The sequence below is a fragment of the Oscarella lobularis genome, chromosome 8, assembly GCF_947507565.1.
Source record: "Oscarella lobularis chromosome 8, ooOscLobu1.1, whole genome shotgun sequence".
Lineage (NCBI taxonomy): Eukaryota > Metazoa > Porifera > Homoscleromorpha > Homosclerophorida > Oscarellidae > Oscarella > Oscarella lobularis.
In genome coordinates this window covers 1,570,111-1,585,111 of record NC_089182.1, presented here as the reverse complement: position 1 = coordinate 1,585,111, position 15,001 = coordinate 1,570,111, and the positions used below count along the sequence as shown (strand labels likewise).

The 15,001-nt window shown below is 46.2% G+C and overlaps 1 protein-coding gene across 1 annotated transcript; it reads left to right on the top strand.

The window, feature by feature from the left end:
• Positions 1 to 9,998: 9,998 nt before the first annotated feature.
• Positions 9,999 to 11,654, top strand: LOC136190098 (52 kDa repressor of the inhibitor of the protein kinase-like). The gene has a single exon (XM_065978172.1). The coding sequence runs from the start codon at positions 9,999 to 10,001 to the stop codon at positions 11,652 to 11,654; it is 1,656 nt and encodes a 551-aa protein (XP_065834244.1).
• Positions 11,655 to 15,001: the final 3,347 nt, after the last annotated feature.

Genomic DNA, 15,001 nt, shown 5'->3' with positions numbered 1-15,001 from the left:
CAGACAGGCAGACAGACAGACAGTGATCCCATTCCCCAACCAGCGGACATGAAACCAGCGGACTCATGTCCTCTGGTTCGTCCCGTCGTAGTGTATGTGTTAGGTGTACTGTTTCGTTGTGTAATATGTCAATTCATTTTTAGTCCCCTTCTCTGATGTCGCACCTATGTAGACTTTAAATGTTTATCACTTTCGTAAATAATGATTGCTTTCTCATAATAAAGACAGACAGACAGACAGACAAATATACATAATTAAATAAATAATGAAATAAAAAATCAAGGAAGAATGAAAGTGTCACTGCCCCATCGGCATGCTGCCGCCGCCATGACCGCCGGAACGGCCACTGCTGCCGCGACGACCGCGACGACCGGCGCGGTCGGCGCGGTCCGATCGGCGCGGTCGGCGCGGTCGGCCCGGTCGTCGCGGTCGATGCTGTAGTCCGTGAGGCCGCTGTCGATGCCGCCGTCGTCGATGTCTAGCAGCGCATCTTCTATTTTATTTCTTTTCGCCGCCGTCTCCGAGTCTTCGCTTGCCCTCGGCGAAAAATGCTGTTGATATCCGCGCAACGTGTCGCTCATGAATGCTGTTGGATCCGCTACTCTAAAATGTGGACACTCGTAAGAGAATTCTTCGCCGCCGGGCGCCCTTTGCTTGCAAATAATGGTGTCGGGAGCGGCGCTAAAAAGATAATTAATTTCGAGTTATTTACTATTATTACCTACTTGTACTCACCCGCTCCCCCGTCCGCTTCTTCCGCGAACACGTGCTGACTGGGCGTGCGGGTATCACCTCGCTTCACCCGTTTCGCCTTGCCCCTAGATCTCGCGCGCCTCATTCGACTAGAGCTGCGGGCGAAATACCTGTCGGCTGGTCAGTCGCAGCTGGCGACAGAAAGTGGATCGGGCACGTTCTGTTCGAAGAACAGCGTTATCCGACACCCTGCGCCACAGGATTTTATTATCAACCGAATCCTTTGGAAACGCAGGCACCCATGCCGGGCGACTTCTTTCGGCGACGTCTCTTTATCTGGATGCCTAGACGACAATGGGAATTTCCATTCCATTGTCCTCATTATCCAGACAATCAGAGTCTTACGTCAAAAGGCTTCTATCGTCATCTGCGCGAGGTCGTCGACTTTCAGGAGATGTTCTATCTCGCGTCAGAGCATTTGGAATGTCCGCTTTGCAAGACGTCGATAATCGCGTGGGACGAAAGAGTTCTAGAGCAGTTGCCGACAAAATACAGGGAGCAATTTTGTGTCCTGCTCACGAGAAAATATGCCATTTACAAACCTGTCCTAAGACAACTGCACGCCCGCAGGAAAGGCAATACGCCGACTGCTTTGATGGAGATCCTAAACGAAAATCATACCGAGAAATGGACTGATCGTTGCTTTGCATATCCGACTGCATGAAAGCGACACGCCGCCAAATTCAACACCGACATGGTATACGAATCGCCTGACCCCTTGAGCCCTTTGCCAGAGGCAGCCTGGCTTCGATCGGCATACATCAAGGAAACCTCGCGAAGGCTCGAAGCGATGGAAAATAAAATGTCATCAACATTCGGTTCAATATTGAAAATCGACTCGACTATAAAAATCACCCGCAAATTGCAGGGCAAAGACTCGGGACGCGGTACGCACGTCACTAATATTACCAACGACAAAGGAGAAATACTCACGGCAGTATTAACCAAGTCCGAGTCGAAAGAGGCGCTGCAGCCGATGGCAGACGGCCTCGTCGCACGGTATGCCGCCTCGTCTATAGCTCCTATGCGGGCTGCCGCGTCCATGTACTCTCATCTATTCTCCGCATGGCCAGACATGAAGGTGCTGCTGGACATTTGGCATTTTATGTGTAGACTGGCCAATGCGTTCATCAAAAATCGATCAGAGTACTACACGTTCTGGTCGAACTTGGCAACGTGCATTTATCGGTACGACGAGGACGACATGAAATTGTTAATTCGAGCGCAAAAAAGTGTTGGCGTGCCAGCTGGAGCATCTCCTTTCCGCCGCATCGTCGGCCGATCCGTACTGATTTCGAACAAGTTTCAGTATGAGCACGACCGTTAGGACCCGCTTCCTGAAAAGATTACTAAGCCAGTGAAGTTTCTAGACTTCAGCATCAAGTATTATTATGTCCCGCGAACGTACTGGCTATATTTTCTTCTATGCAAAATGCAATTGAGTGTGTGCGTGTGCACACGGTGCGAATTACTCTGATTATTTTATATATTCAATAAATAGGTCTTCCTTTGAGAGTATTTTCGATTTTTCGGTAAATTTAGCTGGTGCGTGTCGAAGGTGAATACGCGTGTTGTGTGAAAGATTTCCGATCTGACCCAAGTATCAGTGCCGATCGCGAGCAGTCTGATTGAGCGTATAATCACTGGCCATGAGAGAGAGCGTTGTAAAAGGGGAGGTGCACACGATGTGGAAGAATCCAAGAGATTTTCGGATTTGGATGATTCGACGTAGACGATGACGTCAACGACGTCATCGACGTCGTCGACGAAGGCGGCAGAACTGAAACAATATGATGTGCCCTCGCGAGGAGTGCGTCGTTAGGAATAAGTCATACGCCTTCATCACGTCCCAAATACCGTTTGAGAAATTCAAGAAACTCGTGAGTGAGCATGAGAATTTCTGCACGGGCGGCGGCGGTATCTTCGGCGGCGGCAGCGTGCCGATGCAGGTATAGACACTACTTTCTTTTTTTCTTTCTCTATTTTTCTTATTTGATTATTTATTTAAATACGTATATCTGTCTGTCTGTCTGTCTGTCTGTCTGTCTGTTTGTATATCTGTCTCTGTGTCTCTGTCTGTATGTGTAAGAAATTTTACGTGTCTGATATAAATGAAAAATAAATATATGTTGTTGAGTTACCGGTAGTTCACTTAGTGTCAGTTTATACCGGTATAGTCCGGTACTTCGCCTGCGCAAGGATGACACGCAGAATCAAGAATCGTTCCAGATTTTTTGATTTTTCACAGTATACGAGAAGAGCATCGTACATTTATTTGTCATTTATAGGCACACATAACATTTCCTACACATACATGCAGACAGACAGACAGACAGATAGACAGACACACAAATATACATACTTTAAATAAATAATCAAATAAAAAATCAAAGAAGAATGTAAAGTCTCACCGCTTCATCGGCTCGCTGCCGCTGCTGCCGCCGCCGCCGCCGCCGCCGCCGCCGCTGCTGCCGCTGTCAGTGCCGTCGTCGTCGACGATGTCTAGCAGCGAGTGTTCGAGTTCCATCAGCGCCGCGTCTTCTCTTTTACTTCTTTTACCCACCGACTCCGGAGAAAAATGCCCTCGCAACAAGGCGCCCATGAATCCTTCGGGGTCCGAAACCCGAAAATATGGGTACTCGTAAACGAATTCTCTTCCGTCGGTCGTTTGCCTGCAGATAATGGGGGCGGGATAATTAGTTTCGAGTAGTTTACTATTACCTACTATTCATGTTACTGCTTTGTTCCATCTTCTTCCTCATCGACTACAGATACTGAGACCGTTCTTTGCTCCGGATAATTTCATCTTCGACTCGCATCACTTCCTCCTCACGATGACGAACGACGGCGGCCTGATCCGCGAACGGCGTGAACACACGCTCGTACCACACCCTGCTGGTAGGCGCGATCCACGGTGAAGAGCACTTCGTCATCGCATCCCGGCATCACGTACGTCGCCGATATTTTGAACGGCGCCATTTGAACGTCGCTCATTTCTGCGTAGCCAAAAAAATATTCCGTACTCTGCAAATGCACTTAGACGGCCTATCGATTTTCTGCCGACAATGGGGACAGGAGAAAGACATTTTTATTCGCGCCAATTGCAGCGCAATCCAGCATGAACCATGGATATCTCCACCAGAACACCAACATACTCAAACAGTTCCGCGGCCGCTTTCCAGAACGAGGAAACAAATCACGCACTGAGACATAGCAAAAGTCAATTCCAATGCACTACACCGTATCAGGGGGCTGTGCACTACCGCGCGCTACCGACACGCCTATTCAAAAGTCGTTTTTCGGGCATAATAAGAATCGTAGACATTTTTCGCGTATCGCTAGTACGCATTTGTAGCCACAAAGGCATCGTATGAATTTGAAGGCGATAGCTCTTATCGTCTTCAAGTTTTGTGCTCCCTCTTATTTCCGCTTCTGTCGTTTCGGCCGCTCGACTAAGGCGACCAAACAACCGCTCATTTTAGTCGCTATTGGTGTAGAAAACCTGCCTAATTTTGAGACGCCCTCCTCGACTTATAGTTACGCTGCCATAGTAGATATGTCTGAAAACGTCGTCCTAAAAGAGCGCATTCGCGTTGTTTCCTAGCAGACTAATGAGAAAATCAACTACATCACTCTCGATGTTGCTATCGTGTGCATCCGGCTGCAAATAGAGCCGCATTCCGTGTCGAGCTAGTACGAAGTCGTACCTACCCTACTAGGTCCCTAGCATCTCTCTGAAGACGTGCACGCGCTGCACATGCCAACAGATTAACATCTACGGTGCATACAAGCTCGCAGAGCTCAGAATCTGCATTGTCTTTTTCATTGCGGACGAGCGAGTCACCGGCTGACCCCAGAATTGCTCAAAACTGTACTATAATGAGCGCCTCAAAATTGGACCCAACCTCTAGCAGTGTAATGCGTCCGTAAAGCAGTTAAAAGTGATATGCTACTCGAGCACTCGCGGAAGACTCGGCCTTCGCGACGAATTTAGCGAAACAAACTCGCGCTGGGTCAAAGGTGTATCCCTTTGTATAACAGCAAGAGAACTAACGGTTTGAAGCGTTCGAAAACTAAAATCGACAATGAGAAGTCGATTTTTGAAAGGAAGTTTGGTTCTTAGCGCGCGGTAGTGCACCCCCCCCCCCCCCCCCCCCCCCCCCCGAAACGCTATATAGTAACAAGGGGCGCACGCAATCCACAATCCAACATCCCAGCATAACATTTATCGTTTGCACTCATCTTGCCCTTCCAACCTCACCCCCACACACAGACTACAATTGCGCTCCCTACACTGGGATACGTACCATCTTATTGCCACACCTCGCTACTTCTCAGACTCACACATCTCTATTTCCACAGTTATCTTCTTCATCGCACCGCCACGCACCGCCCAACTGTCTATTCCTAAACACTGCCTCCAGACATATGCTATCGGGCATTCACACCTGCATAGAAACGTGCCGTCTCACAATTCTGAACATCCACTTTTGTCTAGCTCGATTTCGACTCCGCCTCACATCCTCACAAATACCGTTACACCGACTCAACGACCGAACAATCACACTTCACTCTCAACCGTCATGAGCAAGAGATACTCTCAAAGAGTGAGAGCCATGCAAGAACAACCGTTCGCAGACTTCGACTGTCTGTCCGCTATTACGGAGCCACACGTATTTGCAACAAGCCTCTCTCCAATGAAGACATCGAAAAATCGGCCAACTCATACTTCGACGGCCGCTTCGCCGACGAGGATCGCAGCATACGTTTCATCGGCTTTCACAGCAAACATCATCAACAGTTGCAGCAATACTACAATGCTTTCATCCCCGATTTCACTGGCTACCGTCAAAATACAGAAGTCATCATACTTCGACGTCTAGGGAAATAAGACACTTTATTGCGCGAAATGGAAGAACCGGGCGACGCCAAGAAGATATCTATTCGTGACATGGCTTCCACAGTAGCCTCTCAGCTCGTCAATGTTCGCGCCAAAGTTTGCAAAATCTCTCCTCCTCAGAAGGTCGCAACAGGACAGCAGAAACAAGGCTTCATCGTCTCTGACGCTACCGACACAAGATCACTAACTCTTTGGGAAGATTTCATTGGCACACTAGAGTGAACACCTTCTACAAGTTATTCAACGTCAAATTTCGCTTCGACAAAGGCAAAAATACCTATCCTATCCAGTGCATAATGCAAGCAACATTCAAATTCCGCCGTTCAAAAACATCCACTACTACTCCTACGCGCGCGATTCAGACGACGACAACAAATACGGCGACAACATCGCGAATGCTGAAATCATCGCTATCCAAAGTATCAACAAATACAAAGCATGCTGTTCCTGCAATGGGAATATTGACGGCACTACAGTACAATCAACCACATTCAACTTCGGCCGATGCAGAAAATGTCTTATTGAACAAAAACTTCGCTGCTGTGCTGACATCACATCCTCGAACCTCCCAGAGCCCTATAAAAGAGAGCTGCGACAACCCCGTACATGGATAGATATACAGTAGTAGCGCAACAAAATTTCACGTGACGGCCCCGCGTTGTCTACGTACGTACGCTTCACTTGCAGCGAAGGAGTTTACGTCTGAGGGTGCTTATGAGTTGAGACAATTGCCCGGACACACTCTGAATTCCTTCGGAGAGGACTCGTAGGCTGCGACGCTCATCGCTGTTGGCCATGCCGATATACGGGACTCTCATCTGGGCGTGATGTGCATTCCCAGTCTTAGCACGCTATTTGAGTCACAAAAATGAACCAGGAAAACGTCCTTTACTTTCTTGAGTACATTCGCCGTCTCATCAATGACATCCCTCGTACTATAGATGCTGCTTCACTTGATGATCTGGAAGATATTGTTGCGCGCTCCGAATCAGCCCTGATACACGTTCTCAGGGTCGAACACTGGCTGAGACGCGACGAAAACGGCATGGTGACCCTTCTCCAACAGTTATTGTCGGCTCTGCGCAGCAGGCTCGAGAGCAGGCAACGACAAATGGTGGCTTCGGGATACGCTGCCCCTCGCGAAGGTAAACTGAACTTTATGATTTCTGTAAATGTTTTCAGGTAGTCTTCTTCATTTTAGCGTCTTCTGGCCTAAGAAGGCGTCCTATAATTCAAGTTGAAAGGCATCAACTGGAATATTTGATTGATTTGGACTTCACTGTGGGAGAAATAGCTGCAATCGTAGGCTGCTCCGTCAGGATTATTCATCGAAAACTGGGCGCTGCGGGCTTGTCTATTCGTGGCTCATTCACTGCAATTTGTGACAGTGATTTAGACGCGGCTGTTATGGATATAAATCACGAATTCTCTAGGCACGGCTATCGGCTTGTTTAAGGCCATTTGCAATCGAGAGCAATTAAAGTTCCACGATACCGAGTGAGGTCAAGCCTTGTGCGATTTCAAGGAGTGTCACAGTGCGGTGGTCTCATACGGTTCAAAGGCGAAGATATCACGTACATGGCCCAAATGCTCTTTGGCATATAGACGGGTTGCACGCTCTTATTCGATGAAAAATTGTAGTTCACGGAGGTGAGTTTTTTATTCAACCCTAGTTAGTTGTTAAAATAACACAATAACATTCATTATGGCTAGGCATTGACGGTCCCAGTAGAATTTTTTGCGCTGTTCCTCAAATAACAAGGCGGCAACAGTTTTGTCTTACTTTGTCCAAGCCTGTGAAACATACGGTGTTCCGTCACGGGTAAGAGGAGACCGTTAAACGTTAAACGTTAAACCTTTTTGAGCAATTAATTAATTTACATCATTCATGAAGCTTTTACGCAATGGCACTCGGAACTTTTCAACCACTTCCCGATTGCCTCTTTCGAAATTCCAGCGTAATTCTCACTTATAATCTACAATACATTTCAGGACGATAAAACGTCAACTCAGCATAAAACCTACCCTTGCTAAAACTTTGCTCCGCCTCCCTTGTTCACATTATAGTAGTGAGCTACTCGGTCAACGCCCGCTTTATTCATCCAGATCTTGCCGGTACTTGTCATAACGAGCTTTGCTGGCGCTGCTCTTATCTCATCCCAGCCATTAATCAATTTGATCTGCTTTCTTGCGTTTTTCTTTATTCGGCGCGCTCTGAGTTGAACTTCCGTGAGATCTTTGCACGGAACAGTCAACAGCGATGGGTTATCAATGAGCTACAAAAGTGCGTCATAAACATCGTCTTCCAGTGGGCTTTCTCGCCGTCCAGAATGCGATGGAGCTCTGAGAGTACAGTAAATTGACAAAAGTGTCACTGAAACGTATGTGCCACTCACAGCAACTCTTGGCATGCTCGAAGAAATACTAAGCGACTCTTCGGCAATGCTTCCCAGATCATCGCCATCGACGTCGTCTACTTTATCACATCGTCCTGAAGCGGTATAATGGATTGTGAGCTCATCACAACTCTGTTAAAAGAATCACTCATGCCAAGGCTAACGCACGACACGGGTTACTACTTACACTTTCTTTTGCATTGTGTACGTTGGGGGCCGCTGCAGGACTATTGTCGCAGTCCAAGGCTTCGAGTAATAGCCGTGATAGTCCCAGGGAAGCCTGACAAAATAATTAATTGAGACGTGAATGACGTTCTCGTGTTGATCGAGCTTGACAAGCATTTCGGCTTCTTTTTGAAGTTCCTCTGCGTTGACCCCCTCTCGGTCTATAGACATTTAGGAGAATATGAGCTTTTCCCACTGAATATTCGTAAATGTAGATGCGTTTACTTTTGAGCATTTTTATTGCAATTTGCCTATCATGAATTTTTCGTTGTTTACACACGGTTCTTAACTTTCCTTCGGTCACCGTGCCAAATTGTCCTTCTCCTAAAATATAGCAGCAGTTTCACAAATTTTTTAAAAAGTTTCTTCGAGTGTGTTTACCAAGTAATTTTCCGATTAAAAGACAGTCAATTGGGATGATTTCGGATCCGTTCCAAACCCGCTGTTCCTTTAGGTCGAGAAGATAAGCTAAGTTGTCCAAGCTATCACTCGCAGTGTCAGAAAGATGCTTTCGCTTCAGCGCTATAATAACAGCGGCTCCGACACTAAGAAGGAGCACGGCAGTGGCGGACACCGTAGCAGAAATAGTCGCAGTCTGAAAAGAGTAATAAGCATTGGACGATGCGTTTTGAAATGAAGTCCCATTTGAAGAGTTATATATAAATGTAGATTTGTGCCCAACCCTTTCAGGCAGGATTTTGGCAATCACTGTGCAGCAATCCCGTGAATTGCCCTTATTTGCAGTGGCGTAGCCAGGGGGGGTGCTTTGGGTGCTCGAGCACCCCCCTCAAGTTTGCCGAAATAATTAAACTATTTTTAAATACACTCGAAAATCTTGTCCGGGTTGTCTATCTCATCGCATGCCCGTATCCACTGTCATGTCTTCTCTGCTGTGTTACTTCCGCAAACAGTCAGAGGCTGAGCGAAGCCAAACAAGTCAGTCGCCTGGTCATGGTGAATCTTCGTCACCCTCAACCTCCCCCTCAGACCCCAACGCAGAGTCATCACCTGGCTCAGGGTCAGATTCCCCCTCAGACCCCAACGGAGAGTCATCGCCTGGCTCAGGGTCAGATTCAGAGACTGAGAGCGAAGGAGAATCGGAAGAACGGCCGCCAAAAGTTGCAAGACCGACGACGTATTCAGACATAGCGGATTACGTTGGGAAACGTCTGTCGAGCGAAGAACTATATGCCTTACTGAAGGAAGACAACCTGAAAACTGTCCCAGACGGTTATGTCTTTCCTAAGAACAAAAAAGGTCGATCATTTCAGAAACGCTGGTTGGAGCTGTATAAGTGGCTAGCGTACAGTGAAAGCGAGGACGGCGGATACTGCTTGTTTTGTGTGCTTTTTGGGCGAGACTTTTCCAGTTATCACGGTTGTAAGCAAGGCTGTCTTGCACGTGGTCCCCTGACATCGTTTGGCAAAGCTTTAGAAGTACTCAAAAAGCACACAACAAAGGAGCATCACAAAAGCGCTGCTCTTCGAGCCCACGATTTTCTTCGCGTTATGGACAGAAAGCAGCCGAGTGCCCGGAGTCTGATTAGCAGAGCTCTTTCAGAACGGATAGCGCAAAATCGTCTAGTAGTTGCGTCATTGATCAAAACTGTTGTTCTCTGCGGGAGGCAGTGTTTCGCTCTTCGGGGTCACAGAGACAGTGGTGTCTGCTTAGAAGAATCAGTGGAAGCCAACCCAGGCAACTTCTTAGCTTTGTTGCAGTTTCGAATGGAAGCAGGAGACAAGGTCTTAGCTACGCATGTTTCAAAAGCTGCGAAAAATGGTCGGTATACTTCTCCTCAAGTTCAAAACGAAATCATTGATGTGGTTGGAAGTCAAATAACGAAAAGTATTGTTTCAAAAGTTAACGCCGGTAAATTCTTTACTGTAATAGCAGACGAAGTGACAGACTTGTCAAACAAAGAAATTCTGACTTTGGTTATTCGGTATGTGGAATTGGAAAGCACAACAATTCGCGAAGATTTTGTGTCTTACGTAGAATGTGACACCGGAGTCACAGGAAAATGTCTGGCCGACAAAATCATTTCCTCTCTCACAACGCTTGGGCTAAACCTCAACTATCTGAGAGGCCAAGCCTACGATGGAGCGGGTAACATGGCGGGTGCAGCTAAAGGAGCTGCTGCCCTTATTACTAAACGTCATTGCCTTGCTCTTTATCTACACTGCAGTTCACACTGTCTTAACCTGGCCGTGGTAAAATCTCTGCAAATCGCAAGCATTCGAAATATGATGGGAGTCATTAACAGAACATATGTTTTTTTTGACTCTCATCCCAAAAGGCAGAAATCTCTTGAAAAAGCTATATCAGAGTTTGCACCGGCATCCAAAATTCTCAAATTGAAAGATCTTTGTCGCACAAGATGGGTTCAACGCATAGATGCACTTAATGTCTTTCGATCGCTTCTTTTACCCGTTGTCGCTTGCTTTCAAAGCATTTTTAGCGAAGGACCTTCTCTGTGGTCTTCTGATTCTGTCACCGATGCTAAAAGTCTGGAATTGGCATTATGTAACAGCGAATTTCTTTGCTCAATGATATTGACAAACAATTGCCTAAATTATCTTCAAGGTCTAACAAGCGGTCTACAGGCAGAGGGAAAAGATTTACTGTGTGCTGTAAAAGAAATTGATACAGTTATTGCAACGCTGCAGGAAGTGAGAACCAACTGCTCAAAATATCACCAAATCTGGTTTGAGAAAGTTGTAAGCCTTTCGGAAGCCATAGGCAATGGAGCTGTACAAATGCCAAGAAGATGTGAAAAACAAAGACATCGAGACAATGTTCCAGCGACATCCGCGGAAAAATACTACCTGCGCTCCATAACAATTCCTCTTCTGGATCACCTGATATCAGAATTGAAATCTAGATTTACTCCTCACCACAAAGCCGCTCTACAAGCTTTTGTGTTGGTTCCATCTGTCCTAGTTACTCTTACAGAAGAAGAAGCCCGTTCAAGCGTTCAAAGCCTTGTAGCAATGTATGAAAATGATCTTCCCTCGCCGGAAACGATAGAATCGGAATTCGACTGCTGGCGTACAAAATGGAAGACTGCAAATAAGGAAGAGGAGTTGCCCACATCTCCAATAGCAGCTCTAGAGCACACTTCTCTAATATTTCAAAATATTGCTGTCTTACTTCGAATTGTCTGCGTTTTACCCGTGACATCATGTTCAGCCGAACGCTCTTTCAGTGCCTTAAAGAGATTGAAGAGCCCCCTACGAACAACAATGGCAACAAACCGCCTTACTGCACTATCGCTACTACAGATTCACCGCGACATACCAATTGACGTCGAAAAAGCAGTTGACGATTTTGCGAGGAAGCATCCAAGACGACTTGAACTGAACAGCATTTTAGACAATTAAGCCTACGCACTGTTTTTCGTTAGGGTATAGTCAACTAAAAAAAGGGGCGTGGCCCAAAAATTTTTTCGCGCGCTTCGCGCGCGAACCTTAGCACCTACCTCCGCTTAATCGTGGCTACGCCACTGATTTGTATCGTCTTTGAGACGGCAGACGAATTTTCTTCGGGTCGCTTTGATTGAAGTGCCTTTGATTGTCAAGACATGCGCGGATCGATGTGTCACATTGAGTTCTTTACTTTCCCCAGTCGCTTTCCACATAAAGTCGCGATTAGTCGCTTTTTCGTTTATGCAAGTAACGTTTACGACGTCTTCTCGCATCATGGAAATGAGAATAGTCTTTTCGACGCGTTTTTCTCCCATAAGATAGCGGTGGCAGAAGAAGTCTATCAGAGATTGGTTAGAAGGCTTCGTTTGATCTGATTAGTGAAGGCTTTGGTCACTACACACCTTCAGTTTGTACCGGACTGGAACCGATTGCGAGGAGAAGATAGCCTAGGCAGAGAATCGTACTACACGCAGAGTCGTGAAGTCGACGTGCACTAGGGCTAACCTGTGACCAATATTAGAGAGGAAAAGTTCATGGTTTGTAGTTACAAGTTTGCTTGCAACTGGCTTGTAACGGGCGAGTGTACAGCGTCTATATACCAAGTGATGTTGAACTAATAGCTCGGGAGGTCACAAATGGCTTCCGACTTTAGCTATAAATATATACTCATCGCATGGGGTCAGGTCATGGGTGGAAGCTTTTAGCTACAACAAGGAATGCCAGACGGCGTAGGACGGTAAATTAGGTCGCTCCGGAAAGGGTCTTTTGATGCGAGATCTTCATAGCCGCCATATATCAACGTTTCGCCTTGATATGTATTTGTTTCGTTTTTTTGGCTGTAGTTGAGCAGCGTCCGACCAAGTCGCATCGAGACATTAATTGCTCCTCCCAAGGAGTAGCTCTCAATGCAAATGATTTTACAGTACACAAACTGAGGAAGGGAACTAAGTTGCGCTTCTAAATACGTCATCAAACAAGTTACGTCACGTCTATAGTTATTTATTTTCCCCTTAGTAGCTATTCCTGTATCTAATTCTATGTGTGTGTCCAAGATACAGATATACAGTACAGTATATTAATAGTACAGTATCTATGATTGTACTCCCAGGTGAGAGTGAAAGAAGCGATATAATAAGAAGGAATGCGAAGCTAAGGGACCCTTATAGCTTCGCATTCCTTCTTATTATATCGGTTCTCTCACCCTCAGACGCTCACCCTATACGCTGAATACATCATGAATCATAAAAATGATTACTAGCAAAGGCTACATTTTTTCATAAAGCTAAAATCTAAAAAAATCTAAATCTTTATTATTTATAGTGACAATGCACAGCTATGCACAAACACGTCTCAGCACACTGGGCTGATCTTCCGACGGCGGACCACTGATCGTCCAAGACTTCCCATACACTGGGTAGGCGGGGCTCAGTCAGGTGACATTGACGGTCTTTTAGAATGGAGAATAGACGAGGGGGAAAGCTCCAATACTGGAGAAAACCCTCGGGCAATGGTAGGAGAGCCCATCCAAAGCACATATTAAGGAGCAAATTTTACGAAATTCCGACATGGTCGGGAATCGAACTCCCATCCATAGTGGTGCCGGCCGAGAGCTCACCACTCGGCCACCACTGCCCCCATAAGCTACTCTTGCCTTTGCAAAATCTCTTGCTTTCATTCCTGCTGACGCTCTTCGACAAAATAATATGCACTAAAATAGAGGTGCAACCACTTTAAACACACCGGTAATCAACTGTACAGTTGATTTCAAGTTGCTTGAGAGTGAAGCGAAGTCAGCAGAACCGGATGTGGGCTATACTGCGCATGCGTAGGAAAACACGAATCAGCGTAACCGTGCTTTTCAAACGTGATGCCGCGTCCATTTCCTCAAGAACTTCGCTGGCGTGCTGTTTGGATGTATCTGCATCAAAGAAAAACCGTCGAAAGCATATCGGAACAACTGTACATTAGTAAGGCATCGATTTGGAGGTACATTCGCCTCCTTTCAAGAAAGGGCGACGTGCGACATTGGCTGCAGCAAAGACGAGGACCAAAGCAAAGCCTTCATCAGCATGAACGTTTTTTCCTCCTGCAAACTTGTCTGGAAAAACCGAGCACCTACCTGAGCGAACTACAGGAAGCCGTTCGAGATCATACGGGCAGGCAAACAAGTGTGGCCACAATTAGTAGAACAATTCGACGGCTGGGTTTGACTCGGAAGAAAATCAAGCGAGTGGCCAAGCAAAGGTCCGAAGAATTACGGGAGAATTTCCGAGCTACGACTATGCTTGATGGAGGCGTGTACAAGCGCAACATCTTCATTTTTATTGATGAAATGGGGTTTGACTGCAGAGATTCTAGGAGGCGATTCGGATATTCAATAGCAGGGTTGCCTGCCATAGAAACACAAAATCTAACAAGAGGAAAAAGAATCAACGCGATAACTGTGTCTGCCCAAGAAATTATTGATTTCGAACTCTTCGATGACAGTCTAACTGGAAAAACCTTTGCTTTATTTCTCAGGCGGGCGCTGCTGCCACATCTGCTGCCATTCAATGGTTCTAACCCCAACAGCGTGATTATAATGGACAACGCATCCATTCACCACGTACCCGAAGTGATCGATTTGCTTGAAGGAGTGGGCGTCGTAATTCGTTTTCTACCGCCGTACAGCCCCGACCTGAACCCAATTGAAGAAGTCTTCTCCAAAGTAAAGTACGCTATTAAAAGAGACAATGAAAACGTTCCAGACGAGATGTCAGAGCGAGAAGCCGTTGCTGCAGCATTCAATACCGTGAAGATTGCTGACTGTGCTAATTACATTAGTCATGCTGGATATCCTTAGCTTTATCAATTAAATAAACAAGTCAAGAATGTTTAAAGTCAAAGAAACCGTTTCAGAACGCAGAGAAACTGTTTAAACTTCAGAAAAAAACCTAATTAGCGAACTTTGCAAAACAAAAAACATACCTCTTAGAGTTCAAACTTTAGAGATCATCCAAGGTTCCAAGTATTTTCTTTTTCTGCGAGTCGTACTCATCTTGGCTAATAGCGCCAAGCTGCAAAAGGCTGTGCAAATCTTTCATTTGGCTTATGTACCTTCCTCGAACTTCAGCTTTTTGAGAAGGACATAGGGCCGAGGTCGCAACGGCTGATGCATGGTTGATCGAGTTGGCACCAGAAATAACGGAAGCAATAGCCGTGCCAATGTCAGAGACAGTTACAGATTCGTTCTTATGCGAAGCACGTGTTTTCCTTTCACCACTAAACATTGGTACGTTTGGTGGCTCGCTCAACGAATCATG